Below are 27,956 nucleotides of genomic sequence, written 5' to 3'. Positions count from 1 at the left end.
AGTCATGAAAATTGACATCAATAATTTAGAGAATGACGTATGGATAGAATTCATTCATAACACCTTGAATGAAGCCATTAACTGCCACCTAGTGGACAAAACAACAAAGTAAAACGCACGCTCGTCCCAAAAATCTGAACACATTTTATTTCCTTTTTTTTTAATTACCTTTTTTTTTTTTTTTTTTACAAATAACTTATCTGTTACAAAGAGAGTTTTCTCAGATAAAAACAAAAAGACATTTTAGGAATCGAAATTAGGTTTTCTCCACTTATTAAAACCAAATAAACTGCCTCTTTACACCAAAGCGCAGATCAAGCTGAAATGTTTTTCTCTGGGCTGGCAAAAAAAAAAAAAAAAAAAAAGGACAACAGTTTGGCATCATGTGCTTCATAGACCTTTTTCATCTTTTACTTTTGATGCATTAAAGATTTCCTTATAAAATATAGATAAGATACAAATTGAACAGTCCCGAAGGAACAAATGCAAAACTATTTTGTTTTGAAATGTAGCGGGCAAAAAAAAAAAAAAAAAAACATTTAGTAGAAGCACCCCAACTGAAAAAAAAAAAAAAAGTTTGAGGGTGAACGGAGCCAAATAAAAAAATAAAATAAAAATAATAGTACACAAAGTGAACAGTCAAGTTGTGCTTTTTTTTCAACTTTCCCGAATAGCAAAAATTCTGACCTTTATTAAGGACACTTGACATATTCTCTATGAACCTCAGTACCACGAAAAAAAACCACACAATAGACGCACAATACAAAATAGGACAACTTCCTTAGCTGTTCAAGGAGCATTCAGATGTGAAGATTGTACTGGAAATGATGTCTTTCTGCACTCAGGTGTCCTCAAAATAATAAACCCACATTCCAGTTGTCAGATTAAAAATAAAATAAAGTCTGATTGTATTTATGATTTCATTTTTGGTGTCCTAGGAAGAGGGGGGGGGAATTGCTGTTTTGTGACGCAGGCGACGTTGAGCCCACCGCAGGCGGCCATTTGCGATGACTGCGAGATTATTCCTTTCTTCTTTGACTCTCGCGGAATTTAACATGCTTACAAAATGGAAAGTTGGGGGGGGTTGTATCGTTGAATTAATAAAAGGGAAAACTAAACAAGTAATAAAGTCTATAAAGCTATACTTACAGAAAATAAACGTGATTCATAGTGTGAGGAAGAAGGCACATTCTAAAATTATGTACAGTAAAAAGGGACTTTCTGTACACAAAGCATGCATTTTTTTCATTTTTGAAATCAAATGGAAGGCATATTGGAAAACAGGAGGCACATTTCAAAGGCAGTGAGATGCTGCCAACTTGCCCTTTGACATCCTCTAGAAAAAGCAAAACAGGTCCATGAGTAGTCTGTTTTCCCTTCAGACAAAGCGCGGCGGTCCGACATTTCCCAATCCCCTTGACGAACCGCCGCGGGAGCCGGGAGGAAAAACTCCGTTTGGCTAAAAAGGCACGTGGGGCGCCTGTGTTGCGTACGTGGGACACTGCAAGGGGTCACGCTCGTAATACTGTAAAGTGGGAGCAGCGAGGTATCCCCCCCCACACCCCCGAGGGAGGGGGGGACGTTGAGCGGAAATGATAGGAGCCCACACAATCTGAGTGTCAAATGTGAGGTATTATCCAACTGTGCCTGCCTTTAGGAAGAGACGCAAGCTGTAAACAGTATCCAGTCAAACCTTCAGGAGGACAGCATTCTGCAAGGGGTGAAAAAAAAAAAAAATAGGGGGGAGGGGGGGGTAGGAAAGAGGCTGCACGATAATTAGACCCCATCAGAGTTTTCATACAACAAGGGAAAAGCATCACAAAGCCCCTTTATTTTCCCTGATTCAAGCGTGGGAGAAGGCAGGCGGAGGGGCACATGGCGGCCTCTCTGGCTCAGAAGTCCCTTAGGCGGTCGCATTCTTCACAGCGATTGAGGGCCGGGTGGTTGAGGAAGGTGCAGCCCGTGCAGCTCCACTGCGTCCCCTCGTCTTCCTCCTGCTCTGCCAAACTTTTACTGTCTGCCACGGAGAAGAATCCACACGGTGGAGTGTCAACATTTGACACATTTTAAATCAATTTGGTATGAGTGACTTGATTAAGCAATATGGAAAGGGGGACAGCAAAACCTTTCAAACCCCCACACAATCTTTTGAGTTCGGTCATGTGACATTCCTAACCTGAGCCCTGAGCAACTGTAATGTCATTTTCATTTGACAGCTAGTGGCAAAATAATCTGAATGACGTTTTTAAACAAGTGAGGACATGTAAAATATATTTGACCAGTTTTTATTTTAATTTTTAGTAATTTAACCGTTTGTTATTGTTGCATTGCACAATGGTATACAACTTTGCTGTATCATTGATATAGTCTATAATATAAGAATAATAACAATTCATAAATAATAATAATGATAGTTTAGAAACTATGTAGGTAGATCATGCAATCCTCCTAAACTTACCAACTGATAAAGTACTTTTGGGTTTTGGTGGGACAGGACCAACGAATCCAATGTTGTCATAGAAATTATGGATTGCAACGGGATTGAAGTGTGGTCCTGTAAATGGATAAAGAGAAAGCTTTAAAGTTTTAAAAAGAGAAAAGTTTGAAACTAGATTTGCATTTCTGGTTCAATTTAATTTCACAATTTATTTAGTTTAGTTCTACTATAATGATGCCTATCAAAGTTATAGTTTCAACCGATAAATTAAATAACGGACTCACCTCGAATAGAAGCCTTTTTATTATTCCTCATAAAAAAAATACACTTTATTATCGAAGGGAAGAATTAGATCGAGGTCTGGGAGAAATAATCTTTTGCATTTATACTGATAAGAAAATGAAATCAACTTTTTAAAATATTGTTTTTAATTAGCGCTGCAAGTAAACTTTTCAAGAAGACGAGTTTGCGCTGATTCAGAATCTGCCCTGATTTTTTTTCCTCTAAAATGTTGGGATGAGGACTGCATGAACATAAACAATTGGCATCACTAATTTTCACTTAGATGAACTTTAAAATTCTAAGATTGAGAAAGGCAAATCACTCATGTGTATTGGTACACTTTAAAGATAACAATGAAACAAATAGTTACATAATACGTAATAATAATAAGGTCTTCATTGACCAATCAGTGCTCAGCAGCATGACTAGCTCCGCCCTTGCACAAGCAAATCTAAAATAACCCTACAAAATATATTTATCACCATTGTTTTTACAACATCAAGACAAGCGATGTTGTTTTTTTTTTTTTTTTTTTTTCAAAGCAATCCCTGTATGAAATGCAATCTCATTTTAAATGCGATTGAAATACAATACAAACACTTAGAAAATAGTTCTCTAATACACAGGTGAGGTATAATTACTGAAAAAAAATATTGCCTATATCAGCTTTTAAAAATTTTATCAAAGCAACTGCTTTCTGGCTTTATTTCTGTCAGTGGTGGGTCGCTCGGAGGGCCAATAAATCCCACGTTACCAAATAGCTACAGGATGCAATTCAGGAAGAAGCAGTAGTTAACATTACAATAGCAGCACCTTGTCAGCAATTGCAGGGAAGGATGTGACAAGTCCCGGGCTCGTGCCCTAACTGACCTCCGACAGTCAAGAATCATTTTCAGCACCAAACGAGACACACTAACAAACACATATTCTAAAGAGATACACTTACCTCTTTTTTGAAAGAGATCAATTTCCTTGGTGAGGCAGTCAATGTCAATTTGTAGTAATCTGTTTTTGCATCGCAACTGCTTCATTTCCTCGATCTGGCAATAACGTTGGATGACATATTTAGAGACATTATTGATTATGTAATTATCACCAAAAAAAAAACCTTACTGAAGGGATTTGGGAGGCAGAGTTAGATCTCTCCAGTCGTCTCCGTGTCAGATCATTCTCCATCTCATTGACCTCTTCTTTTAGCTTCTCCAGCTTCTTTTTCTTGAGCTCCAGTTCGTGCCAAAGCCTCTCCATGCGGGCCTTTTGATGGACCAACAATGCTGAGAACAAGAAGCACAATAATAAGAACATTTAAAGTTCAATGAAAGGGTTAGAGATCTGGAGTGGGCTCCCCAGACCTCAACCCCATTTTTTTTTTTGCAAAGATAGTTGTCATTCAACAATACAGAGTAGGATCTTACGTTTGAATCACTGCACTGTATTTTGTGAAATACCTCAAGTAAATAGCAATTGGCCAGTGCACACCTCTAAATAATAGGTAACAGCCTTATGTAACATAACCAGGAATGTCTGCAAGTGTCTTTTCGAGCATAACCTTAAAGGTACCTTATTCGAATAAGCAACATTCGAATAAGAACAAGAAGACATTGGTCAGCGGCAATATTTTGGAAGAAAAAGCAGAAAGCGTGGGGCTGAGGAGGGTCAGCAGAAGAGGCCCCATTGTGAAGACCCTCCCGTTGGGAGTGACTGCAATGTAAGAATCACAGCCAGTGACTCACATGTAATTTAGTCAAAAGCCCAAATAAGGAAACACTTGTGTGCACCGACACGTTTGACTCACTATAGGATCTGCTGTGCTCTGGCAGGGGCAGCAAACACAGCATTTAGTGGAGACAACACAGACTAGAGTCATCCCACCTGGACTCAAAATAAGTCACCTTTGCTTTTTTTTTTTGCAGACTATTTTCTGAACTGACTGTACTAGTCCCAACAACAAATGTTCCTAAAAGAGCTTACTTTGTGGTAAAATGAGATTCTTGGCAGGAACAAATGGAAAAACAATTCCGACTTGTCAGGGGCATAAAAAGCTATTATGGCTCCAAAAAGACGCCTTTTATCCTGAAAACTAATGTGCACGTTGTGTAAAGAAAAAAAAAAAAAAAAAAAGAGTTCACTCTTAAGTCACATGCCATTTTCTAAATAAGCAATAAAAGAAGCACTAACAAGACTTGTCAGAATGATGTCCTGTTGACCTATGACCTCCTATAATTTTTTTTTTTTTAAATGCTGAAGTACCAACAACCACTTTTGCTACAGGGACTTATCTTCTGTTTGTAATGATGAGACACAAAAATGTATCATTTTCAAAAAGTCTTTAGGGCACCAAAACTGAAATCCTCCTGAGGCGGGAAGTTCCGGAACCACCTGGATTAATAAATCTTCTAATAATCATAAATTAGTGGCCTTGATTACAAAATGCCATTTTGTGATTCTAGTTGCTTGCATGTCTTTAATAGAAAAATAATAATTGATGATTAATTGGTGTCATTGGTAGACCAGACCAGGCATTATTTTGTTCCCTGTAAAGACTTCCGGTGTCTTACCTTGTGTGTACGCCGCATCATCAGAGCCCATGCTGAGTCGGCGAGGCTCGCTCGGTCTCTCGTTGTGTGGTGAAAGCGGGTCCGAGAGATGGAGGGGGTCCGGCTCGGCAAAGTGATGGTCTGACGGTAGGCTGAGGAGGTTGTTGGGCTCAAATGTAGGAGACACAACCCCAGGGGACACTGCTGGGGGCTTATTGGGGGACACAGTGATTTTAAAAGTATATTTTGTGTTGGGTTGAGTCACCACCACACGGGGCGAGGAAGCCGTGTTTGAAACTCCTATAGAGGGTCGGGATTTCGGTGGATGGTGGTGGATATAAGCGGGGCCCATGCTCACCTGGCCCCCAATGTTCCTCGCACCTGGCGGCCCCTGCAATGGAGGGTTAGCTGAGATGTAGACTGTGGGAGGATTCCTAACCCCACTGTCATCACTGGAGGCATTGGCTGAAATGTAAAACTTGGGTTGTGAACGGGATCCGGCTGGGGCCAGGACAGCCTCCTCGGAAGGCGTGGTAGCAGCAGTGGGCGGGCTTGCGGAGATGTAAACAGTGGGCTGGCTACGGCTTAGACCTGAGCCTCCGATGGAGAGCGGCGTGCTCGGGACAGTAGAAACCCCAGTTGAGGAAGAGGAGGAGGAGGACGAGGAGGAAGGGCAGGAGGACGAGGCGGACGAGGAACGGGACCCACCGCCTGTCCGCAGTACAGCTGTTGTTGTGGTGGAGTTGCTCCTCTGAGGAGATTCAAGTTTGATCTCGATCTGATTCTTACGCGGGCCGGTGGAGATGTTCTGGATGTTGTACTGGCTGATAGCAGGGAGTGAGGTGGGGATGACGGAGGAAGAGGAGGACGACGAGGAAGACGAGCAAGAAGACGAGACGCCGGATGAGGACGGCTGGCTTCCGGAAGGAAAAATGGAGGGTGCCTGGGAATTGGTGGGGGAGCTGATTGGCATGTAGACATGAGATGTCTGGTGGCCGTGGGTATGCTGTTGTGAGGTATGTGAGGAAGAAGATTGCTGAGGGCCCGGCCAAGACCCTGACAGGGACGAAGGGTGAGAGATCTGATAGATCTGCTGCTGCGGATGAGAGGTGGGGCTATACTGGGCCCTGCCTCCCTGCTGCTGGTTGGGCCGGGTCGTACCGCATTGACTTAAGTAGGGCCTAATGTAGATTGAGTTACCCTGTGGGCTGCTTAGACCTGACTGCGGCCCGCCATGTATGTGTAAAGAAGTAGGAGTGTTGCGGCCTGTCTGAATATGAGGAGCTAGCGTCACGGTAATAGGGTTGAAACGTGGCGTTTGCTGGAAACCCATGGTGGTTCCTTTGACGCCCAGGGGGTAGAGTTCAAGGTGCTGCGGAGGTTGTGGTTTGCGCGAGGGCTCCATCGCACTAAACACATTGAGACTGGGAGGCACTTCAACTGGAGCGGACTGCGGCTCCTGCTGAAAGAAGTTACTGTTCGGGGCCTGGTCTGTCTGCAGAGGCCCTTCGCTCAGGCTATGGGCCAGAGTCCGGCTGCCGTTCATTCTCAGGCCGTCTCGGGCGGGGGCCACGTGCACATTCTGAGACTGCAGGCCCAGGTTCAGCTGGGTCATGTGATTACGGAGCCTGGTTAAGCTGGGGTCCTCAGAAAAGCTGATGTTTCCTTCTTCACTGTACAAGTAGCATGGACTGACCTGGGACAAATATTCACAGCAAGCGTCTAAGTTGTTGTTATTCTGAGAGAGAGGGAGGGGGAGGGGGGGGGGGGGGGGGGGGGCAGAGAAAGAAAATACAAAGGTTAGTTTATTTATTATTGGATAATATTCCCATCCAGCTACCCATTTTTTTCAATGACTTATTATGTTCAGATTTGCATCAAGGACTAGAGTCCATCCCGTCTGATTTATAGTAAGAAGCCGACTTACACACTGGACTGGTTACCAATAAATCACTCACTTTTGGAGAACGGTCTTGCTTAAAAAACCTTTTTGTTCTTAAGACGGAAAAGTAACCAAAAAAAGCCATGTGTAAAACTTCTGAAACCAGCCAAGTGCTTCCAAGCCACAAATATTAAATTTCATTGTTTTTCAGTGGGGACTTTGAAAGATAAAATAATATTTACTCAATTTGGGCTTATTTCGGGATTGATTTGATTCCAAAGAGCAGTCGCTAAATTTTGCTAAACGGTTGCGCATGCTGTCGGTGGGCACTTTGCATGTGACCTACTTAAGAACGACCCCGATTCAAAAGCAAATAGAAAGCTGTGCGTGCAGCCGGAAGTTCCACTTACACATGTACTTCCTCCAATCGTAATTTTAACAGCCACCATTTCTTAATGTGCCCAAAAAAAAGTTTTTCTGTGCTTTCAATGGAGGTTTTATTACTAGCTATTTTGTGTTTTATTATTATATTTAATAAAATATGATATATATTTTAATAAAAACAATTATTAGGTTAAAAAAGAATATATATAGAGATGCTTACCTGCAGAACACACTGGGACACAACACCCTCTGGAACTTCAGGGAACTTCTGGCGCAGGTCATGCAAAACCTGAATGTCAATATGGTGGCTTCCCTGGGCCATTCGTATGTTGCCAGGTCAGGACTACTCGTTCTACTCGACACACTGTGGCATTAGTTTTGGCAGCAAAAAGCCTTCATCGTGAACATCATCTGCAGGGGACAGGGAGATGGAAAGAAAAAAAAAAAAGTGAGTGGGCTGATAGAAACATTAGCTCACAGCGTTACAGTATTTGATTTTGAGGTATGGGGTTTGATAATATTTCAACAAGAAAAACATGGAGGTTCAAAGTGCAGGAAAGGAGCATGTCTGTGGTAAATTTCAAGTACACCCAAACTATGTCAACTAGTCATTTGGGGCTGTCTGCTTCATTCTGCCTGGGGCTTGTTCAGAAAATAATTTGAGCTATTGTCTCAGAGAAGAGGCTCGCTCCATTTACCTCAAAATCCCTCTGAACCACTGAACTGAACAAAAAGAAAAGCAGAGGGAGGAAGTCAGCTTTGAAATCACAAAACAATGGTCCGTTAAATTGCAACTATAAACTCCACAGCATTTCGGTGATAGTTTCTCTTTACATATAAACACATACATTTATATGCAGTATATATGTTTATACTAGAATTTTGACTGATTAGATTGGCAATATGTAGCATATTATATGTATACCGTAATCCCTCGTTTATCGCGGATAATCGGTTCCAAAAACCATCCGCGATAAGTGAAATCCGTGAAGTACGGTCACCAACAGGAAGTACTGGGCAGGCTAACGAGTTAGCGGAAAGAGGCTAATACGCGATCGTGCTAACACGCGAAAACGGACTTCTAAAGGAATGTAAATGAACATTTGGAGCAATACTACACTGTCCTAAAGGTTAGACACGTTTCCACAATTCAAAAAAAAATATTTTGACTTTTAAATGTTTTTTTTAATTTGGAAAAAAAATCCGCGCTGTAGTGAAGCCGCGATAAACGAAACGCGAAGTAGCGAGGGATCACTGTATATAGTTTATATGCAGACATGTACGTAATACGTATCTGCGTACGGAACTACAACGGAATAATTAAGTAAAGTAATAAATAAATGAATAAATAAATAAAATTGTAATCATATTTGTCATAAGGGGCGGCTCGGTGGCGCACTGGGTAGCACGTCCGCCTCACAGTTAGGAGGGTGCGGGTTCGATTCCACCTCCGGCCCTCCCTGTGTGGAGTTTGCATGTTCTCCCCGAGCCCGCGTGGGTTTTCTCCGGGCACTCCGGTTTCCTCCCACATCCCAAAAACATGCTTGGTAGGCCGATTGATCACTCCAAATTGTCCCTAGGTGTGAGTGCGAATGGTTGTTTGTCTCTGTGTGCCCTGCGATTGGCTGGCAACCGGTTCAGGGTGTCCCCCGCCTACTGCCCGATGACGGCTGGGATAGGCTCCAGCACGCCCGCGACCCCCGTGGGGACTAAGCGGTTCAGAAAATGGATGGATGGATATTTGTCATAATAATAATCTCATTAATAATAATAATATTTGTCATATTATTATCTCCTTTATCAGATCAACAGAAATGAACCCATCAAATTTAAATGCAACATTTAGTTGACATTGGCCTCACATAAATCAACTGTTTTGGAAAAGGAGGCGGTTGCAGTTTACAGGTCAGCAGAGGTGTGATTGTTCAAAAACACACACACCCTATTTGTTGTTCAAAATGTCTGGGTTGGCAATGCATTTGTATGTGGGTGTGTTTTTGAAGAGGACGAGCAGTCTCTTGAGGCTCTGGTACTGGAACAGACCTTCAGGCATGCTGTGTTGGTAACAGAGATAGGGACAAAGCTTCTTTTACTGAAGCTGGTATTCGCTGTGCCAAAGCATTGAGCCACAGCCCGACACTCATTTCTTGAAGTAGCAGGCCTGTCATGCCCCATCAATGGGCTCATTCATTCCTCCAATGCGAATGCACCTTAAAATGCCCTGTTCAATTCCAGGCTAAAATAAAACGTGAACAAAGTAATCAACAACAGGCTGTAGTATGATACAAAAAGTTCAAAACAACCACAAAACATCAAGTGAACTAATACTCGTGCTACTCCTCAAGAGTCAGTTGTCAGGGCTAATCTTATATTTATCTGCGAGAATAAATAAGAGGAAAAAGTCGAAATTTAAACATGATGTAAATCATTGCCAGTGGTCAACTGCTGTTGGCAGGCTTCTTAAAAAAAAAAAAAGATGTGCATGTTCATATTTGAACTATCAATAATACTACAAAATATTATAGCGATTAAACTGTAGCCTAAAAAAAACGAATGAGCATAAAAATGGTAAAAAGGTAGAACTTCATAAATGGTGGCCGCCTGTCTGCAGAGCCCAAGACTTGAAACCTTATCTACAGAAAGGCCAAGCTGAAATCTTGGTACCACTTTGCGGACTTAAAAAAGAAAAATAATTGATCATTTATTCAAACTACACCATAATTAGGGAAGGGAAGCAGTGATAGCTTAAGGACATGCAGAGAGCTGCATACTGTACAAGACAGTCTTTGATTCCACACATCTCCAGAACACAAAACCGCATTTTATGTGCACGACCCAAATTGCTCCAAACTGTGCCTCTCGGTGCACACGAAACTAGGATCGACTTTGCAAGAAAGCCTGCTCAGCTTTTCGTTGCCTGCTTTTGAAAGCGGCAGTTGACGTGCCCATGTGGAAATGTGTGTGTGTGTGCGTGTGTGTGCAGGAAATCAAACATTCTTCAGTACCACAGCTTGCAGCTGGCGGTTGATGGGAAGCAGGCAGGGGCACAAGTTTCCCAGGTTGACCACTCAAGAGAACCGGTCTACAATGGGAGGTCTCAGAAGCATGCACAAACCATAATTCCAATTAAATTGTGACGCTCTGTAAAAAAAATAAAAAGAATGCAATGATTTGCAAATCATGTTCAACCCACATTCACTTTAATACACTACAAAGAATATATTGCATGGTCAAATAATGCCCCCCCAAATATTTTCGCGTTTGGATTCTTGCAAAACATTCCACAAAACGCTGGGACAAGGGGAACTTTCCCAATAGACTCAGAAGTTCACAAGTACTTTTTGAACAACTGGGTATGTTTCTCAACATAAAATTGCAAGATATTTAGTCAGAAAACAGCAGGGGGGGAAAGTACAGAAAATTGGTACCGGAACCGCACTCGTGGTCGGGTCGCTTCCCGTAAGTCTCCGTAGCGTAATCTACAACTCACAAAATTGTGACGAATGCTTAAATATAGTGTTTAAATGTAAAACTTCACAAGTTTTTTAAAAAAAATAAACATCTAACGGCAGAATTTTCATGGAAATTCAAACTCAGGGTCACACTGGTGATTTTACTCAGCTATATTTGAGGCTTGGGTGGCAGTGTCGTCTCTCAACACTCTTTGCTAGGCAGTTGAACACAATGAGATGGTTTGCACTGGGGCCGCTTAGCGATGACACGCCAAGTATGCACCAGTCAAATCTTCAACCTTTATTGCCTTATGAAAAGCACTTACAGTATGTCAACGTGCTCTTTGAAGCACACAAACTGGAGGACATTAGCAGAACTTGTGTGTTTGGGTCAACTCATTCCATCAGTTCATTGCACTACTTGTGTAATCAAGTCGTACCACACACATGCAAATGGATTCTAAGATTTTTTTATTTTTTTTTTGAGGTGGTCCCTGGCTCATTGTAAAGGTCCAATGAGTACATTTTGATACCAAAATGTAGTGTATAAAATATAAATATAAAATATAAATATAAAATAATTCAGAACCTCTGGGATGTTAACGCAGCATCTCATTTGTGCAATTGCCGCACTGTCGATTTGAAATAATTAAAAAATAATTTTTAAATCAGATTAATCCACTAAATGAAAGAAATAATTGACCAATCAATCAATTATTGAAATAATTGTTAGTTGCAGGCCTATTTTGGTTGGAGCCTCAATATTTAGCAAAAATACAAGAACTGACAAGGTAAAACTTATTTTTTTTTATATTGATCTGAAAAAAATAATCTTGATGCAAGTCTTTATGTATGCAAACTCAATTACCACGGTGGCAGAATCGTTATTGATGCAGTAGTTCTATTGCAGTGACCTCGTTGTGCTTGGCTGAGAAGAAAACAAGCAGCCGGAAATGCTTCCTGCAGCTGCTAGGAGTATCATTCCCCACCTTGAGGCCAACCAAAAGACACACAGCAGCCAAGTCATGTTACTCCTCTGCTGCTGAAATGCAATTTTGTCTTTATACAGCTCCCAAGTCATTCAAGTCACACTTGTCTTTAACACTCTGTGGTTGCTTTTGACCTCAGATTAAGTCTATTCGACATAGTTCTGAGTAGCAATACTCCTCCCTCACGCTAGGAGGCGCAATGGTGCAGGCGACTCACGTGAAGTGGTGCAAAAAGAAGGTATGAGGCCATACTGTACTGTAAGATTGTATTAAATCATATCGAGGCACATATCGTATCGTGACCTGGGTGACATTGTTTGGCTTCTGCTGGGAAGTTTCTTAAAATTGATACACACATCTGTCATACGAACACAAATACACAGCTGGTACATCTACAGCCAGTGCCGAAGCCAGTAAATGACAAGAGGGACACACCATTGATTGTGCCCCGACTGGCACCAACAGGTGTGCTGCAAAGGAGGACGCCAGAATTTTGCAACATCAAATGAGCCACATGCTACCAAGAGATATCAATATCGACTATAGCTCAGTGGTCCGCAAGTAGCAGCCGACGGGCCAGAACTGGCCCGCTTGCCAATTACATCTTCAAGAACACAAAAATATCAATCGATTTTTTATGGTCATACAGTTTGGGTTGGTCGGTAGGCTCCAAATCTCTGCCTTTTAGTAAATTGACAGCTTTTATTAAATATATTGTCACCCTATGACAAAGAATGTCAAATTAGTTAAACATTTTCTCAATTGTCAGTAGGGCTGTCGAATACTGCAGATTTTCAGAATCGATTATCCTATTGATTATGCCGTCGATTAATCGAATAATCAAATAAAATTGGATTTTGCATGAGAGACAAATTCTCCCCATGTTCTGATGTTTATTTGGTATTGTTTAGTGATAAAATCAACTAAATAAACAACACAAAAGATTAATGTTGTACTCACCAAACTTGGTGAAACTAATAGTTATCGGTGTGGTTATTATTTTCCGAAGTAAAATCAAATATTTGCAAATGATTGATTAAATGTTTGCTGATACACAAACAATCTGTTTTCATGAATGACTACAAAAAATAATGAATGTTTACTGTTGAGAGGTCGACAGAGGATTTGAGGATAAAAAAAATGGAACTCAACCATTACTCGATTATCGAAATAGCTGTTGACTGATTTGATAATACTGGACAGGGAAACACAGACCACATGCAGTGACCCTTTCTGCGATATCATGTGCTTTCCGACAATATTGCAGCAATTATTGTATCGTAAGATCAAAACCACGATTAAGCTAAACTGTGAGCTTTGGCTATTGTTACATCCCTACTGATACTAATAAGATATTTTTAGTAGGAAAAGCCGGGTTAGCCATATGAAAATGTAATTTCAGCCCGCAATTGACTTGTCAGGAAAAAAATTGGCCCGAGCCCAAACTAAGTTGCCGACCCCTGCAAGGGGAAGGTTCAGTTTGTGGTAGGTGGACTCGCGCTCAGCATCTGCAACTCATTAAGTCAAACCAGAGATCTCCAATGCTGCTTTGTCATTACCTGGCCATCCAAACCTTTGGTATTTGCAAGTACAAAAACATCACAGAAGACAGAGGGTGAAATCAGGTCCTTCAAATAGCTCGTGTTGTTTTTACAATAAAGATTCTAAATCTACTTCTCTGAGCCCAGGTGTGCCATTTTGAAGTATTCATGCAAAATGGTGTTGAATTTATTTTCATAGATCACTACTGCTGCAAATAAACAAAAGGCATTTCAGTAGGGTGGATTCTCCTGTCTACCACAATATGTGAGAGAGCCAGGAGAGCAAGGGAGTATGAGAGCCTGAGGCCCACGCTCTTCCTGATAGAGCGCTAGATCAAAGTACTTTTCCCATGCTTAGCGAGCACAACAACCTGGGTGATGAAAGAATGTGGGAGAAACGAAGGACAGAGCAGCCTCTTCGTGGCATTTGCAAACAGCTCAGAATAAGTCAAGCATTCTCTGATGCATCGAGGAGGAAACAGGGGGGGAGGGAGTCGACATGGTGCCAGAATTTAGCAACAGGATAAGCAGTGTGGCGATAAGCCTGCTGTTTGCGTTGTAACGGGGGGAAAAAAGAAGTGGGATCATTCTCGTAAATACTGATTCTCACTCATTACCGATTATCATTACAAATTGAGACAATTGAATTAAAATTTATTTTTTATTATTTACCGTATTTTCCCCACTATAAGGCGCACCGGATTATAAGGCACACCTTCAATGAATGGTCCATTTTAAAATTTTGTCCATATATAATGCGCACCAGATTATAAGGCGCACCTTCAATGAATGGCCCATTTTAAAACTTTGTCCATATATGATATATACATTTGGCCCGCGGGCCGGACTTTGGACACGCCTGTTGTAGTGGCTCAATATTGGTCTATATATAAGGCGCACCTGACTATAAGGCGCACTGTCGGCTTTTGAGAAAATTGGAGGTTTTTAGGTGCGCCTCAGAAAATACAATATTTATTTATTGAGAATAAAAATCCGATAAACAATAGCGATAAAAATTCTCATTGTAAAATATCACTTGTACTGTATATAAAATTCCAACCTGCAAAGCACAAGTTAATCATCAGCAATTGGAAGCTAAAGCTAGCTATTGACGCCAAGTATTGACTAAGAGGCACACCTAGCTAACCGTATGTTTGTCTCGTTGCTGTTTTAGTGAAGTCATGTGAGTTTTGGGAACCTGTTTAAAACTGTTTTGGATTGTCAAGCAAATTCAGGAAGCTAAAATTAAAAGCAAGGCTTCGAAAAGGAAACATGCTTCACTAATGAATAGGGTGTTTGTGAAAAAGTGTTTCGTTTGCTTGTCTGTTTTTAATCCCCACTCAAACAGTAGTATGCAAATTAGGGTATTACAGTACCCAAGAAACATTTTGTAATTGATATTAAATCTGCATTTGTTTGATACTTCCAGAAATCATTAATATAATACATATACATCCGGAGAGTTTTTTGCAACAAGTTTTTTCTTGAATAACAAAATGTTGAAAAATGAAATCTGCAAATCAGCAAATTCATCAGTGCCCGACCACTGTACGGTCAATTTCATTTCATCATAGTATTTTACTAACAATATAATACAAATATAGGCTGTTCTTAAATTATACACAGTTCAAAGGCAAACCGCAAATTTATCAATCTCCACACAGAAGCTAGTGCAGATAACACCTATCACTTGGGTTGGGTATTATCAGAAATGATAAAGTCCAATTCTCCACATCACCTTCATTTCCTGTGATATATTTTCATTACAAATCATTAATAGGAAACGATTAGGCTTTACCTGACAGATTTTTTTTTCCCCCTGACTACAACCTGAACTTTTCAACTTTTACAATAGAACAGGGATGTCAAACTCCTTTTTTTCATGAGCCGCATTGTAGTCATAGCTTCTTTCGAAGGACCATTATGACTGTCAACCCAAATAAATGTATGAGCACCTCATGTTATATACAGTAAAAGCTACAAAACAAACTGACAAATAACTCGTTTTCAAATCAGACGAGTAAAAACTGGTCAAATATTAAAAAAAAAAGATATTAAAAGTGAAGACAATTTGCAATTCTAGTAATGACACACGAATTTGATGCACAATTTGTCTTCGCAGGCCACATAAAATGATGTGGCGGGCCGTATCTGGCCCCCGGGCCTTGAGTTTGACACCTATAATTTTTAGAGATGCATTCTAGTGCTCATTCAGGGCTAAACGAAGTCTAGTGAATCCTTACTGTCTGTATTAGCAGACTGTAGTGTGTTTAGCAGACAAACTGTAGATAAAGTGGGACACCAGTCTCAACCTCCCACAAACTGTTTTGCAGATTGGGGATGTCGCAAAAAGTGCTGGAAACACTCAAGGACTTTTTTAGAATATCATTTTCATCACATTTTAAATGGCATCTTGTGAGATATGATCAGATCATTTGTCCATCAAATAGAAGAATTGGATTTAAAGAATATAGTTTGTATTTTTTGTTTACAACACAACGCAGCAGTATCTGACAACACAAAGGAAGCTGAATGTGAAAAAGCAAATGCTGGCGTTTGTAAAAAAGAAAAAAAATGTTCTTATCAGAGGAAACGTTTGTCGCTTGTCTCTCTCTGCACCTTCCAAAAGCAGACGGAACAAAGATAAGAGCTTCGACATATTCCTGTTTGCTGTCATTCAAATTGTAACAAACGTGGACGCTAGGATAGGCAGTGGATTGACGAAAGAAGGGTTCTTATTTTTAATATTGAATCATTTGTTCGGGAAAGTAAAGAAGTAATACGTAGTATTTCTGAAAGTGTGTCTAGGACAAACAGTGTGAAATCTGAGCAATGTTTTTGCTTACAATTTCACGACAACCATGAAGTGATATGAAAGAATAAGACACATATGTATATAAAAACAACATAAACTCGTCTTATATCTCAATATAAAAAAAATGATGACCGATCATAAAAAACATTGATGACATTTCATGAGATTTACGCAAGCCGCAATTGTTTTAAGTGGGAATAAAACTTGTTGTTGTGCCAGTACAACGCTTGGAATCCAGAGAGAAGTTGCTGTTTCTGTTGTCAAATAAAACTTGAAAAATGTGGGGCGGGAATCAATGCTCCAATCCCAACACTGCTACTAACAAAGCCAAAACGTCTAAAGCACTGCTGTCTCTCAAAACACGCCCGTTTAACACACCATGTACTCTGGTTCCAATTAGGTAAAGTGCTATATGTAAAGGAAGCCAGCAAAAACTCCACAATTTTCCTTTAATTGACGGTTGTTCTACTATCCTATTTCATAGAAGTTCTGCAAAGGAAACTTGAAGAAACACTTTATTGACATAAGATGTCAGCTCTTTAATTCTTCTACCATGGGGATGCTATTTTGAGATCTTGTAAGTCGGACTAAATGATCTTTGATAATATCGGGGTTAGCGTACTCTTGTTTTTTTAAGGTAATTAATTTTATCTACTAATACTGGAGATTTATTACTACTATTTTTTTTCCGGGCAATTCGAAAGATAAGATTCAAACATCTCGATGCACATTTTTTCTGATCCATTTATTTTTTTCCCCCAAACGGTAATCACTATAGTGATTATTATTGCATCACTCGCATCAATCATAAAGGAATCATTGTGCTAGCAAGAGGAGCGCTAAGATATATGCAGGTGAATTCCACATGTCTATTATATCTGTTTTTATTCAGCCAAAGTTGATGAGTCAGTTATTCACTGAGATGGCTTGTCATGTTGTTTTCCATACGAACATCGGAAGCTACTCGTCTGTTCCCAGACATGTTGTGGCTTGAATGTTTGGCACGCGCATGCTAAAATCTATATGTACTGTGGTACCTTGATTTCCACAAGTTTAATTTATTGCATAACCACACTTGTAATCACTTGAACCAAATAGTTTTTACATTATTGTACTGTATTCAACACATTATAAATAGATGTGATTTAAAGAATTTTAATCAATTTCATTTCAAGACTGTAATACATTTACTTTTAAAAACCTTAATATCTCATGAATTCTACTTTCTTCACTATGCAAGCTTTTGTAATTGTGAGAAATTTAAACGTTATGGCTCTATTCAGACGACTCAGTGCGGACATTTACAGAGCAGCTGTTGCAACTCTACTCTTCGATTATTACATTTTTGTTTTGACTATGACTCACATAACCCAGTAATGTCCGTGCACTGCTGAAATAGCCAGTGAAAAGATATGCTTTACAAAATACCAATGCACAGAATCAGACATTTTATGACAGGATGAATCAAATACATAGATTAAAACCATGTATATTTAGCTTCCATTAAAAATGTCAAAATGAATCGATTAATCGGCAATTAATCGAAATTAATTGACTACTGTCGTTAGCACAATAACTGTTTTCGTTCCATTGCAAAACTTTGATTTGGTTCATCAGCTAAAAAGATTTCATTCCTATCACAGCAAGGCTTTATGCAAGATCAGAATTCCAAACACAAATTATCATCCATACCAAGTATTCAGAGGAGTCAGTATGTCAGAATTAAGTCTTAGTCGAGCTGGTTGTAGTAGACTCAACTGTGTCTGTAAATGTGTTATTTCAGGAAGCGAAATAGGTTACTATCAGTGGTACTTCTCTTTTTCCACCGGATGCAAACTGAGACATGCATGTGGAGTAAGTAAACCACAATTCCGAAACTTTCTGAATATCACCAGCTACAACACCTCATTATCGAACATCACTGGATATAATAGTTCTATTCGGCACTGAAAGCTTTAAATAGCAAAGGTGATGTCGGCCATTTCTGCTCTAAGTAATTATTCTTGCAGGAGCACGCAAATGTTTTCAGGCAACATATCATAGCTAGGCTAACTGCCTGGTTCCACCTTCACTGACAGATTTACTTTCCCACCATCTGTGTAGGTTATTGAGCACTTGCCAGATTTTCACTCTGCATCCGAAAGAAGGCAGGTCCAGCAATGTATGGATTAAGGAACCTGTCATTCATTTCTGAAAAGAAATGAATATAGTGATACTGACAGGTAAAGAAAAGGACACACTAAAACAGATTAGTAAAAAAAAAATAAAAAAAGGGGGGTTGTATCGGATCTATATCTGGTACGCCTTTAAAAAATATTGATCGGGACATCACTAATGCAAACACTCCAAATGAATGAATAAGGAGTACCGTATTTTCCGCACTACTTCATTACCTCAAATTCTTAAGATTGAGGAAAAACACAGACAAAATATGTTAAAAAAAAAATTAATTCCCAAATAATGTAGCAAAACTGAAAACGGTCACTGTACAAAGCACTCCCATTAAAGCAGAGAAGTCTGTTTGACAAAGGGAGGGGGCTTTTTTCCCGACAACCACATATTCTGGAGTGGGGGAGGGTTAGGGTACGGAGCCTTCTTTCTAAAACCCAAGTCTTGATTATAATGCGAAAGCTCAGTACCTTGATTTTGAGGCGCTAACCTTTACCTTTAAAATACCACTTGTCAATCCATCGACGCATTGTTTACATATAGATGGCATGGTAGCGAGAGTTAAAAAGCGAAATACGTACAAGGCGGGAAGAGCGAGCAAATATTGCATCTATTACTGAACCCCAAAAATGTAATTTGCTCCCACGTTGTGCAAAACAACTTTGATTGATCGTGGTGGTGGTAGTATGGTATGCTGCAGTTACATATATGTATGTAATAATGCAACAATTATGACAATGTTATATAATAAAATTACATGTGGCATGAGTTTTACATGAGTACCTATAACCAGGGAATATGTTATGAAATCTATTGTATTGCTTAATATATTGTATATTGTATTATATTATCAAATGCATTGTCATAAAGTAAGACTAGAAATTAAATAAATATGAATCATTCAACAAATGTCTTTATAAGTACCACCATAATGACAATCATCATAATAGAATAACATAATTAATAAAAAAATAATAATAAATAATAAAAAATGACCAAAGAAGACAAACTGGATGGTTGTTGGGTCATGTGAACAGTCACAAAGCACATGAAATACAATTTTTGCAAGATGGATTGAAACCACATCCGGAAGTGGTTTCACATCCAGTTTTGACAGGATGCGTCTCAATCTGATCAGCTCCAAACGCAAATTGGTTTTGACTGTGACGTGACCCGACACGACGCAAGCTCCAATGTGCCAGAGCAGAGCGCGCCAATCGAAGTACGAAACGGTAAACAATGGAGCACATCGATGAAATTGAAAACAGCAGTCCCTGGATAGAGGAAGAAATGTCTGTGGAGAGATACGAGCAAAGCGTATCGAAACAAGTCCATTTATGAAAATCTTTTGTGTGTTGCCGCTGTTGCAATTATATGACATCAAACGCATGCTACACAACGTTTCTGTTTTGACATCATTGCTACAGCAATTGGTTCAATAGGATTCGCCCTAAAAATCTGATTTGAGGTCAAACCGGATTGGAACCAGATATGCCTGCAGTCTGAACGCATCCTATACAGTGCCTCACTCTTGAACAAGCATCCTTGCATTTTCACTTCAAATTTTCAGAACTGGTGACACACATTAGCACAAACCTGACTCCATCCATTAAAATCAATTACTAGCATAGCCTTGTGCAAAACTGCTTAATCCTCAATAAAAACCTGGTTTAGCACTTAGTTAACAGGCTCAAAAATACCTTGGAGAGTCTCTAAAAGAGTGACAAACTCACAAGGCCTCCTAGCAAACATTTGCCCAGCTCGAGGCACACATGTTTTGAGTTAAGTCTCTGCACCTATAAACAGTTGGCCATGCAAGTGTATTGGTCAGGAAGTGCAGTGTTGACTACAAGTCACTGCAGGCGCAAGTTGCTAATGAATGATTACAGTTACAGCTACGACAACATCGTGGAAGCTGAAAGGTGACAGAGAAGTAGTGTGAGCTCTTTGGAGTTTTGCTTTGCATTCAACTTCACTAGTCCAAAGCAGCCAAGCAAATTGTGGAAGAGGGTGGCTAGGATAACAAGAAGCCTAGCTTGTAAAACAGTCAGGTAGATTTGTGTGCAGACTTGTTTACAGCTGTTAAACTGTCAAACAAGATAGCATTTAGCATTAGCTAAAGTAATCATAACCAATGGTTACCAAATTCTTTAGTGATGTTTAGTGATAAGCTCACAAAAAAGAATAGGTTGAGCAAATCATTATTGTACTGTTAGATGTTTCAATCTTATCTTATTAAGGCTTACTATAATGAATTCTTATGTAGAAAAAATATTTCATAAACAGCAAAATTGGAAGTTGACAGGAGCTCGCCTAATCAAAAAATAACTATCATCATCAAGAGACATCAACAAGAGTTTGGAAAGCAGACTATTACCAAAAGATGGAAAGTAGTAAATCCTGATAAAAACTACAAGGACGTACAAGTTAAGCATAATTTCACATAAAAAAGATGCAGCACATCCATAGCCCTTGTGAGATGGAAAATTCATTCATTTCCGGATGGATGGTTACATACGGAGCTTGTCTAGACTTGTAATAATGCAAAAGAAGTATTTATGACTAAAATGGCAAAAACATAAGCTGTTCAGAAGGTAAATTCATGCACGAATAAACCTATTTATAATACCATGTTAAAAAATTCCGATAAATCAGAAAATAGTGTCTTGCGATTGCTCCACTTTCTGCTCTTTGTTAAGTTCATCTTAGTGGTAGTACAGATTGTTCTTGTTTTGGTACTGAATGTGGAGATGTTTCGTCGCTGCTTACTACAGGAAGAATATATTCGAGTGAGACATTGCCACAAAATTCTGAGAAATCCTTGACACTGATTAACTGTTTTTTGGTGAGGTTTTAGGTTATTTATTTTAGGGAAGAATGTCAAGATGGTCCTTGCATATTTTGATTTATTTTAACCCATTGAAGTTTAGACACCCCTGCACTAATGTCATCATCATCTTTAAGTGCAAATTCTCTAAAGTTTTTGTTTGTTTTGATCTTCTCCAAGTCTCCTGATGCACAGGTAATGTAAATAAAGTGACGTAAGGGTGAGATGTTTACACGTGACCCACATACAGGAGTGGTCAAATAACAGGTGGGGTACCTGTTACGACATTCAAAACAGCCGTAGCGTGCATTTAACATAACAACGAGTGCAATATAGTAAATAAATGACTAATGAATTGCAAAGAAGTCGCTTGATTTTAAGGCTTGTTAAACAGCGGGTCATGGGCGCAGCCACCAATTCATTATTTTAACCTTTCCATCCATTCAGACAGTTCGACTGAGCTCAATGGAAAAAAATAAAGTAGCCCAACATGTCGCGTCAGACAGCGCAACGAGGTGTAATATTAAAATTAATATTTTGATGCAAACATTTAAGATTGTTGAGTTAGCAAAGTCTATCTCGCCTCAGACTGAGAGCCTCCCACTTCAAAAAGTTAGTTGGCTAACGTAGCTAGCCGATTGCTGGAACGTAATACAAAAACTTTTTCCACACTTCTGAAGTTTTCTCGCTTTTTTCCCCCCCATCAAGAAAGTTGGAAAGTTAGTAGCGCCGATCAGCAAAAAGTGGCAAAAGCACTTTTAATCTTCACATTATCGGATAACGTTATTGTTGTTAATAGTCCAGGGGTGTGTGCTAACAGGTAAAAAAAAAAAATCTTGCGGGCAACTTACTTGACTTTCCCCGACTCCGATCCCTCTCCTCGGGCCGCCTTCGACACCCCTGAACGCCGCCAGACCTCCAGAGGGCCGCGGCGCTGGCACAGGAGAAGCCGAGAAAGGTCCAGCAAGTATCAGGCAGACCAAAAAGCTAAGTTGCTCCGAGGCCCCGGGCCTTAATGTGTCCTCGAAATAACGCTCGGGGGAGGGATAGCAAGCCCCAGCCCTCCGCTTTTAGACAGACTCCGGAATACCTTTTTGACAGCTCTTCTTCTTCAGCCCCCCCCTCCCCTCCACAGCCCTTCACTTTTCTCTTTTTCCTCACTTCCAGTAGATACGAATCAAAATACTGTCACACAATATGGCGGCTGCATAAGCAAGGTACTATCGCGAGAGGAAGACTTTTTTTTCCTCCACTTTCCAAAAGTTGTGCTCAGGGGGGGAGGAGACTTCATTTTGATTGTGATTGACTTGGAACTTTAATGATGCTGAAGCTGCAAAAGGCAGCATCCATTGTCATCTATGTAAAGTTCAACTAAGTGCTACACTTTTACAAAGTTTAACTATGCATCTAAAGCAGTATCTAATATGTTATACAGTAATCCCTCGTTTATCGCGGACAATTGGTTCCAAAAACCACCCGCGATAAGTGAAATCCGCGAAGTACGGTCATCAACAAGAAGTACTGGGCAGGCTAACGAGTTAGCGGAAAGATGCTATTTCGTGATCATGCTAACACGCGAAAACGGACTTCTAAAGAAATGTAAACGAACATTTGGAGTAATTCTATTGTCCTAAAGGTTAGACACGTTTCCTCAATTTAGAAGTTTTATTTTGACTTTTAAATTGTTTTTTAATTTGGAAAAAAATCCACGATGTAGTGAAGCCGCGATAAAACGCGAAGTAGCGAGGGATCACTGTATTGGAATATTGAGTGCACTTTAGAGTCTTATCTAATATGTAATATGATTGGCAATTTCTGTGGAAAAGTACATGATTAGCATGAGGTGATCGATGCCTTTCGTTGCCCATAACAAAAATCGATCACGAGCAGCTCTTCTTTTGCAGCCTACAGGCCAAAAAACATGCTGCAATAATGAGCAAAACAATCGGTGGTTAGAAACTTGCTAAAAAAATCATCATGGTTGGTGTATTTGGATAAATGTTAAAGTGAAAGTCATGTCAAAAATTGTCTTTACAATAATATGTTTTATGCACTCTCACTAATCTAAACACGGCATTCTGATTAATATTGTATTTGTGGAATATTAATAAAGCAGAAAAATCCACTTGTTTTCATTCATCTTAGGGGCGGCCATTTTGTCTTGATTTGCTCTTGACTAAAAATTACATCACAGTGCCATGGTTTCCGCTATTCATGGCCACTGTATAATAAACTGTACAGTAGTTATATTTTATTACTCTTGATGCTAACCTTTTCTTACTATTGCTATTGCCTTTTTTCACAGATTGCTTGAGAGAAATCAAATGGTTCTACGGCCTCATTAGCATGTAGTGTCCATTTTAACACAAGTTTAAATTAATAATCCTGTTGTCATTGGAAATAAATGAATACAGTATGTTGCTTATTGGGTCACTTTTCAAATAAACCTTTTAACACCATAGACAGATGCATCTTCTCCTACAATAATTTCCATTGACCACGTCTCCTGCTCACTGTCTTCATCCTCACAACAGACGCTTGTGAGATGGCACATTTGTTCCTCAGTGAAGCTCATGAAAACATATGGTGTCTTGACTGTCGCCACAACGCCATGACTCACAACCACTCACACAAATTGCTGCTATCTCGCACAAGCCATGACCCTTTGACTCAGTAGTTTAGAGCCGAAATCCCCTTCAATGGGGGAAAAAAAAAAAGCGCAGTGTAGTAGTTTCCTATCCATGATGACTATTCATTGCTTTACACAATGCCTTGATACACTTACGCTGGAGCTGGAGCGAGAGTTTGGGGGTCTCAATACACTACTGTAGAAATGTCAGGCTTATGAGTCAGCTATATAGTATTTTGCGGAATTTCAAGTGACTGTACCACTACAGCAGGGGTGTCAAACTGATTTTTTTCGCGGGCCGCATTATAGTCATAGCTTCTTTCGGAGGGCCATTATGACTGTCAAATAAATGTATGAACACCTCATATTATATAATTATATAATATAATCTTCACGGGCCACATAAAATGATGTGGCGGGCCGAATCTGGCCCCCGGGCCTTGAGTTTGACACCTGTGCACTACAGTGTTGACTCTTAGATGCCATAGTTTTCTTTATTTATATTTAATACAGAGCTGAGATCCACTGGAAAATGAATCTGTATTATAGCTGTTAAATGAATCGATTAATCAACAAGTGATTGTATCAAATGAATCGAGAACTATTTTACTAATCGTTTAGAGACATTTTGTTTTACATTAGATTGGATGTCAGTCTCTCAACAGTATTTCTCACCCCAAAGAAGCACCGGCGCGGTTCCAGTTTTTCCAAGTCATGTCCTTGTCTGACTTCCTGTTTCTTGTACAGAGACATAGCAGTCTTAATCTCGGTTTGTCAGCAAATGGCAGACATTTTTTCTTCATTGGCCTATGTGGGACGGCTGTGGTTGAGTGAAGTTGTTGCACATGTTATTGTGCAAATGTGCGATTTAACAAGGGAAAAGAGCATTTTGTCAAACATGTTTGTCGATTTAAATTACAGTATCAGCTAGATCATTATTTGGTTTAAAGTTGTTTGAGTTATTGCATCCAACTTTGCAGTTTTCACAAAAACAATTTTTGAGATGCTTTGCATACTTGCTTATGTTATTTTTTTTTACATTCAAATCCTGGTCTCCTTTTCAGTCCCGCATCCTGCAATCATATACACACACAAGCTGTGTGTAAATACAGATAAGGTGAATGAAAGTGAGGTTAGTCCCCCTTAAAAGAAGGGCAAAGTACACAAAGAGTAGCTTGAGAAAATTCTGACATAAAAACCTGCTGTTGCTCATTGGTACCGCAACTGGTCACACTTCTCAAATGGTCTTTTCTGGAGCAACACAGCCGGCCACCCACATACTTGGCATGTACAGACACTCATTTCTCACGGTCTAAGAGCAGTTTGTCAAGGGTCAGCAGTTTAGCTTTAGCTTTGGAGAGAGCATTCAGTCATTATTTGCCTCTTAAACAAATTCTTTTGCCTCTCCACTGGCCACTTGGAGTGCAGTTATAAAGCATTAACAAGCACAACAGAGTGTCGTTAAGGGAAGTAGAAACAATGAAGTACAGTGATCCCTTGCTACTTCGCGTTTCGTTTATCGCGGCTTCACTACATTGCAGATTTTTTTTGTCCAAATTAAAAAAAACATTTAAAAGTCAAAATAAAACTTCTAAATTGAGGAAACATGTGTCTAACCTTTAGGACAATGTAGTATTGCTCCAAATGTTTATTTACATTATTTTAGAAGTCCGTTTTCTCGTGTTAGCACGATCGCGAATTAGCATCTTTCCGCTAACTCGTTAGCCTGCCCGGTACTTATTTCACTTATCGCGGGTGGTTTTTGGAACCAATTATCCGCGATAAATGAGGGATTACTGTACTCGTCCCATCTCAAATAAGCAAGTGCAAGCATGTGAATTCACATAAATTATATACATATTTGTTGAAACAATTTTTTTTTTTTTAGTTTAATTATTTAACCTAATTTTTAGTGGTTATTTGGTAAATTTGTTTTATTTTTGGCCTGACTAGTTAGTGGTATTAAGATGAGCGATCCACAACATGGATCAGTCACTATAAATACGGCATTAAAAGACATTACACATGCACTGTACCAAAGCTCTAAATTGCAGTTGAACAGATGACAACATAAACAAAGTATCTATCGTAGCAGAGTAGAGACTTTATGAGGCAGCTGGAACATCAAGGCTTTTGAGTGCTGTAGCGAAGGAATAGCTGGAAGCTAACTGGAGTGGTGGAATGGCATCACTCCAGACATCCATCTCAGCCTTAAGGTCAAAGTGACTGGGTGGATGAGCCCAGCCCTTTTCCATCACAACCCAAGCACTTGATAATCTCTGAGCTGTCCGCAACTGAAGAGGAAAACAGTAAGGAGTTTTTCTCTCCAACTTGCAAAAGGTTATGAAAGCCTCCATTATTTGGGAACTTTATGAACTTTAAGCAGATAAGCCCTGATGACTTTCGAGAGAGGATTCCCTCATGTTTCATCTAAACTGCTGTGATTTTGTTACGTTTTGTATATTAAGTCCAACTCCGTTTGAAAAGAAATTAAAGAAATGCTCGATTTTACTCTCGCTATTAACAAATGAGAGGGATTTGTCAAAGATGGGGATTTTGGTTCTTGTAGAGAATACACTTTGCATATACTACAGTTTGATTTTGATACCTTTAATTGAAAAAGCCCTTTGGTTTCAGACTTGCCCAACATTTAACTTGAAGCCACTCCGGTCAATTAAAAGCGACTGTGGTAATTACCGAAGCCAAGAGCGGAGGCATAAGGCAAGAGGCACTGATTGGATGGGAGTGTTCCTCCATCTCAGAATGTATAATGTTACAGTCCCGTCATCTCACTTGACTCTACGTCTTGATTTGTGAGTTAGGCTTGTTGATGTTTAAAAAAAAAAAAAATGCAGCGGAATTAAGTTAGCAGTCTAGCTAGCTTAACGGACAAATCTTACTTGAGTTACTGTCTGTAGCTCCACCATGAAGACCATTCATTGGCATCTACTGCCTTATTTTTTTTTTTACAACACATTACAACACATAAAATAAATGAGTAGAAATATTAATAATAATATTGTGGTTGTAGTTGTGTAGAACTGTACTGCATCATAATGAGCTGTGTCTAATATTTTGGCTACTATAGTTATCACTGTTCCAAACTAAGCTAGTAGCAGGCTAAACTTGATAGAAATGTGATTAGAATGGATTTGGACCCCATCTAGCGCTATTATAAGTTTTTCATATAGATTGATCGAAGATGAGTGCGCCAAGAGAATCACAGAATTAACAGCTCTACAATGAACAATAGTCCTTGTAAATTTTTACCACGCCCGTCAGTGTTGAAAAAAATCCAGGTACTATCAAAGTTCAAAACTTTCCATGGAGATGTACAGAAAAAATGGAAAACAAACACAATTAAAAGAAATATACTAGAAGTGTATTTTTGTAAGTACATTTAGTAAAATCATTTAATGAGTAATTTAACATCCTCACAGTGATGATATAGTCCGAATGTTGCTAGTTTCCAGACTTCACCAACGGAACCATTGTAGTCCACCGATCCACAAGACGATAATCCCAACTAATTATTTTTGCTACAAGTGTATGTTGTCACAAAGACATGGCACCCCACTCATACTCATGTATTAAAGTGAGTTTAACAGTGGGGTTGTTGTTAATTTGTTCCTCACTTCCTACTCTCTCCAAGTCATAAATTTCCTTCAAGTGGGCGCAGTACAAATCTGGGCTGAGTGACTGCTATGCCAGAACCCCTCAAGCTGATACCAAGTCTCGACTTGCCTGCACTAGGTTCACTTGTCAAACCAGCAGGCTCATGGAGACAATGTGGCATTTATTTGACTCATCCAACATGTCCTGAGAGGGACATATTTTGAGTGTTTATCATCCGAAGAAGACATTCATCTAATGTCTTGTTGTGTAACATCCTAACATCTGCAGTCTTGAAATCCGGGTGGAGGTGTGCTCAACTGAATTCTGGTATGTATTTTTCCAGATGGATAGTTTGGCGCAGGTAAAAACAGACATTTTACATCATTGCGGGTTTGAA

The 27,956-nt window shown here is 39.6% G+C and overlaps 1 protein-coding gene across 7 annotated transcripts; it reads right to left on the bottom strand.

The window, feature by feature from the left end:
- Positions 1–124: 124 nt before the first annotated feature.
- Positions 125–27,956, bottom strand: tab2 (TGF-beta activated kinase 1 (MAP3K7) binding protein 2). 7 transcript variants are annotated; one of them, XM_049757892.2, is made up of 8 exons: positions 27,383–27,956; positions 10,528–10,663; positions 7,743–7,933; positions 5,278–6,994; positions 3,833–3,993; positions 3,666–3,759; positions 2,459–2,554; positions 125–2,017 (listed from the first exon to the last, which is right to left on the bottom strand). In XM_049757892.2, exons 3-8 carry the CDS (start codon positions 7,842–7,844, stop codon positions 1,893–1,895), a joined length of 2,295 nt encoding a protein of 764 aa, XP_049613849.1. In that variant the 5' UTR covers positions 7,845–7,933; positions 10,528–10,663; positions 27,383–27,956; the 3' UTR covers positions 125–1,892. The 7 variants fall into 7 exon arrangements, with proteins under 7 accessions (XP_049613849.1, XP_049613852.1, XP_049613853.1 ...); XM_049757895.2 differs by lacking the exon at positions 27,383–27,956 and adding an exon at positions 22,167–22,551; XM_049757896.2 differs by lacking the exon at positions 27,383–27,956 and adding an exon at positions 18,012–18,540.

The sequence above is a fragment of the Syngnathus scovelli genome, chromosome 20, assembly GCF_024217435.2.
Source record: "Syngnathus scovelli strain Florida chromosome 20, RoL_Ssco_1.2, whole genome shotgun sequence".
Taxonomy (NCBI): Eukaryota; Metazoa; Chordata; class Actinopteri; order Syngnathiformes; family Syngnathidae; genus Syngnathus; species Syngnathus scovelli.
Note: the sequence above shows the minus strand (reverse complement) of the source record. Positions and strands in the feature narration are given on the sequence as shown.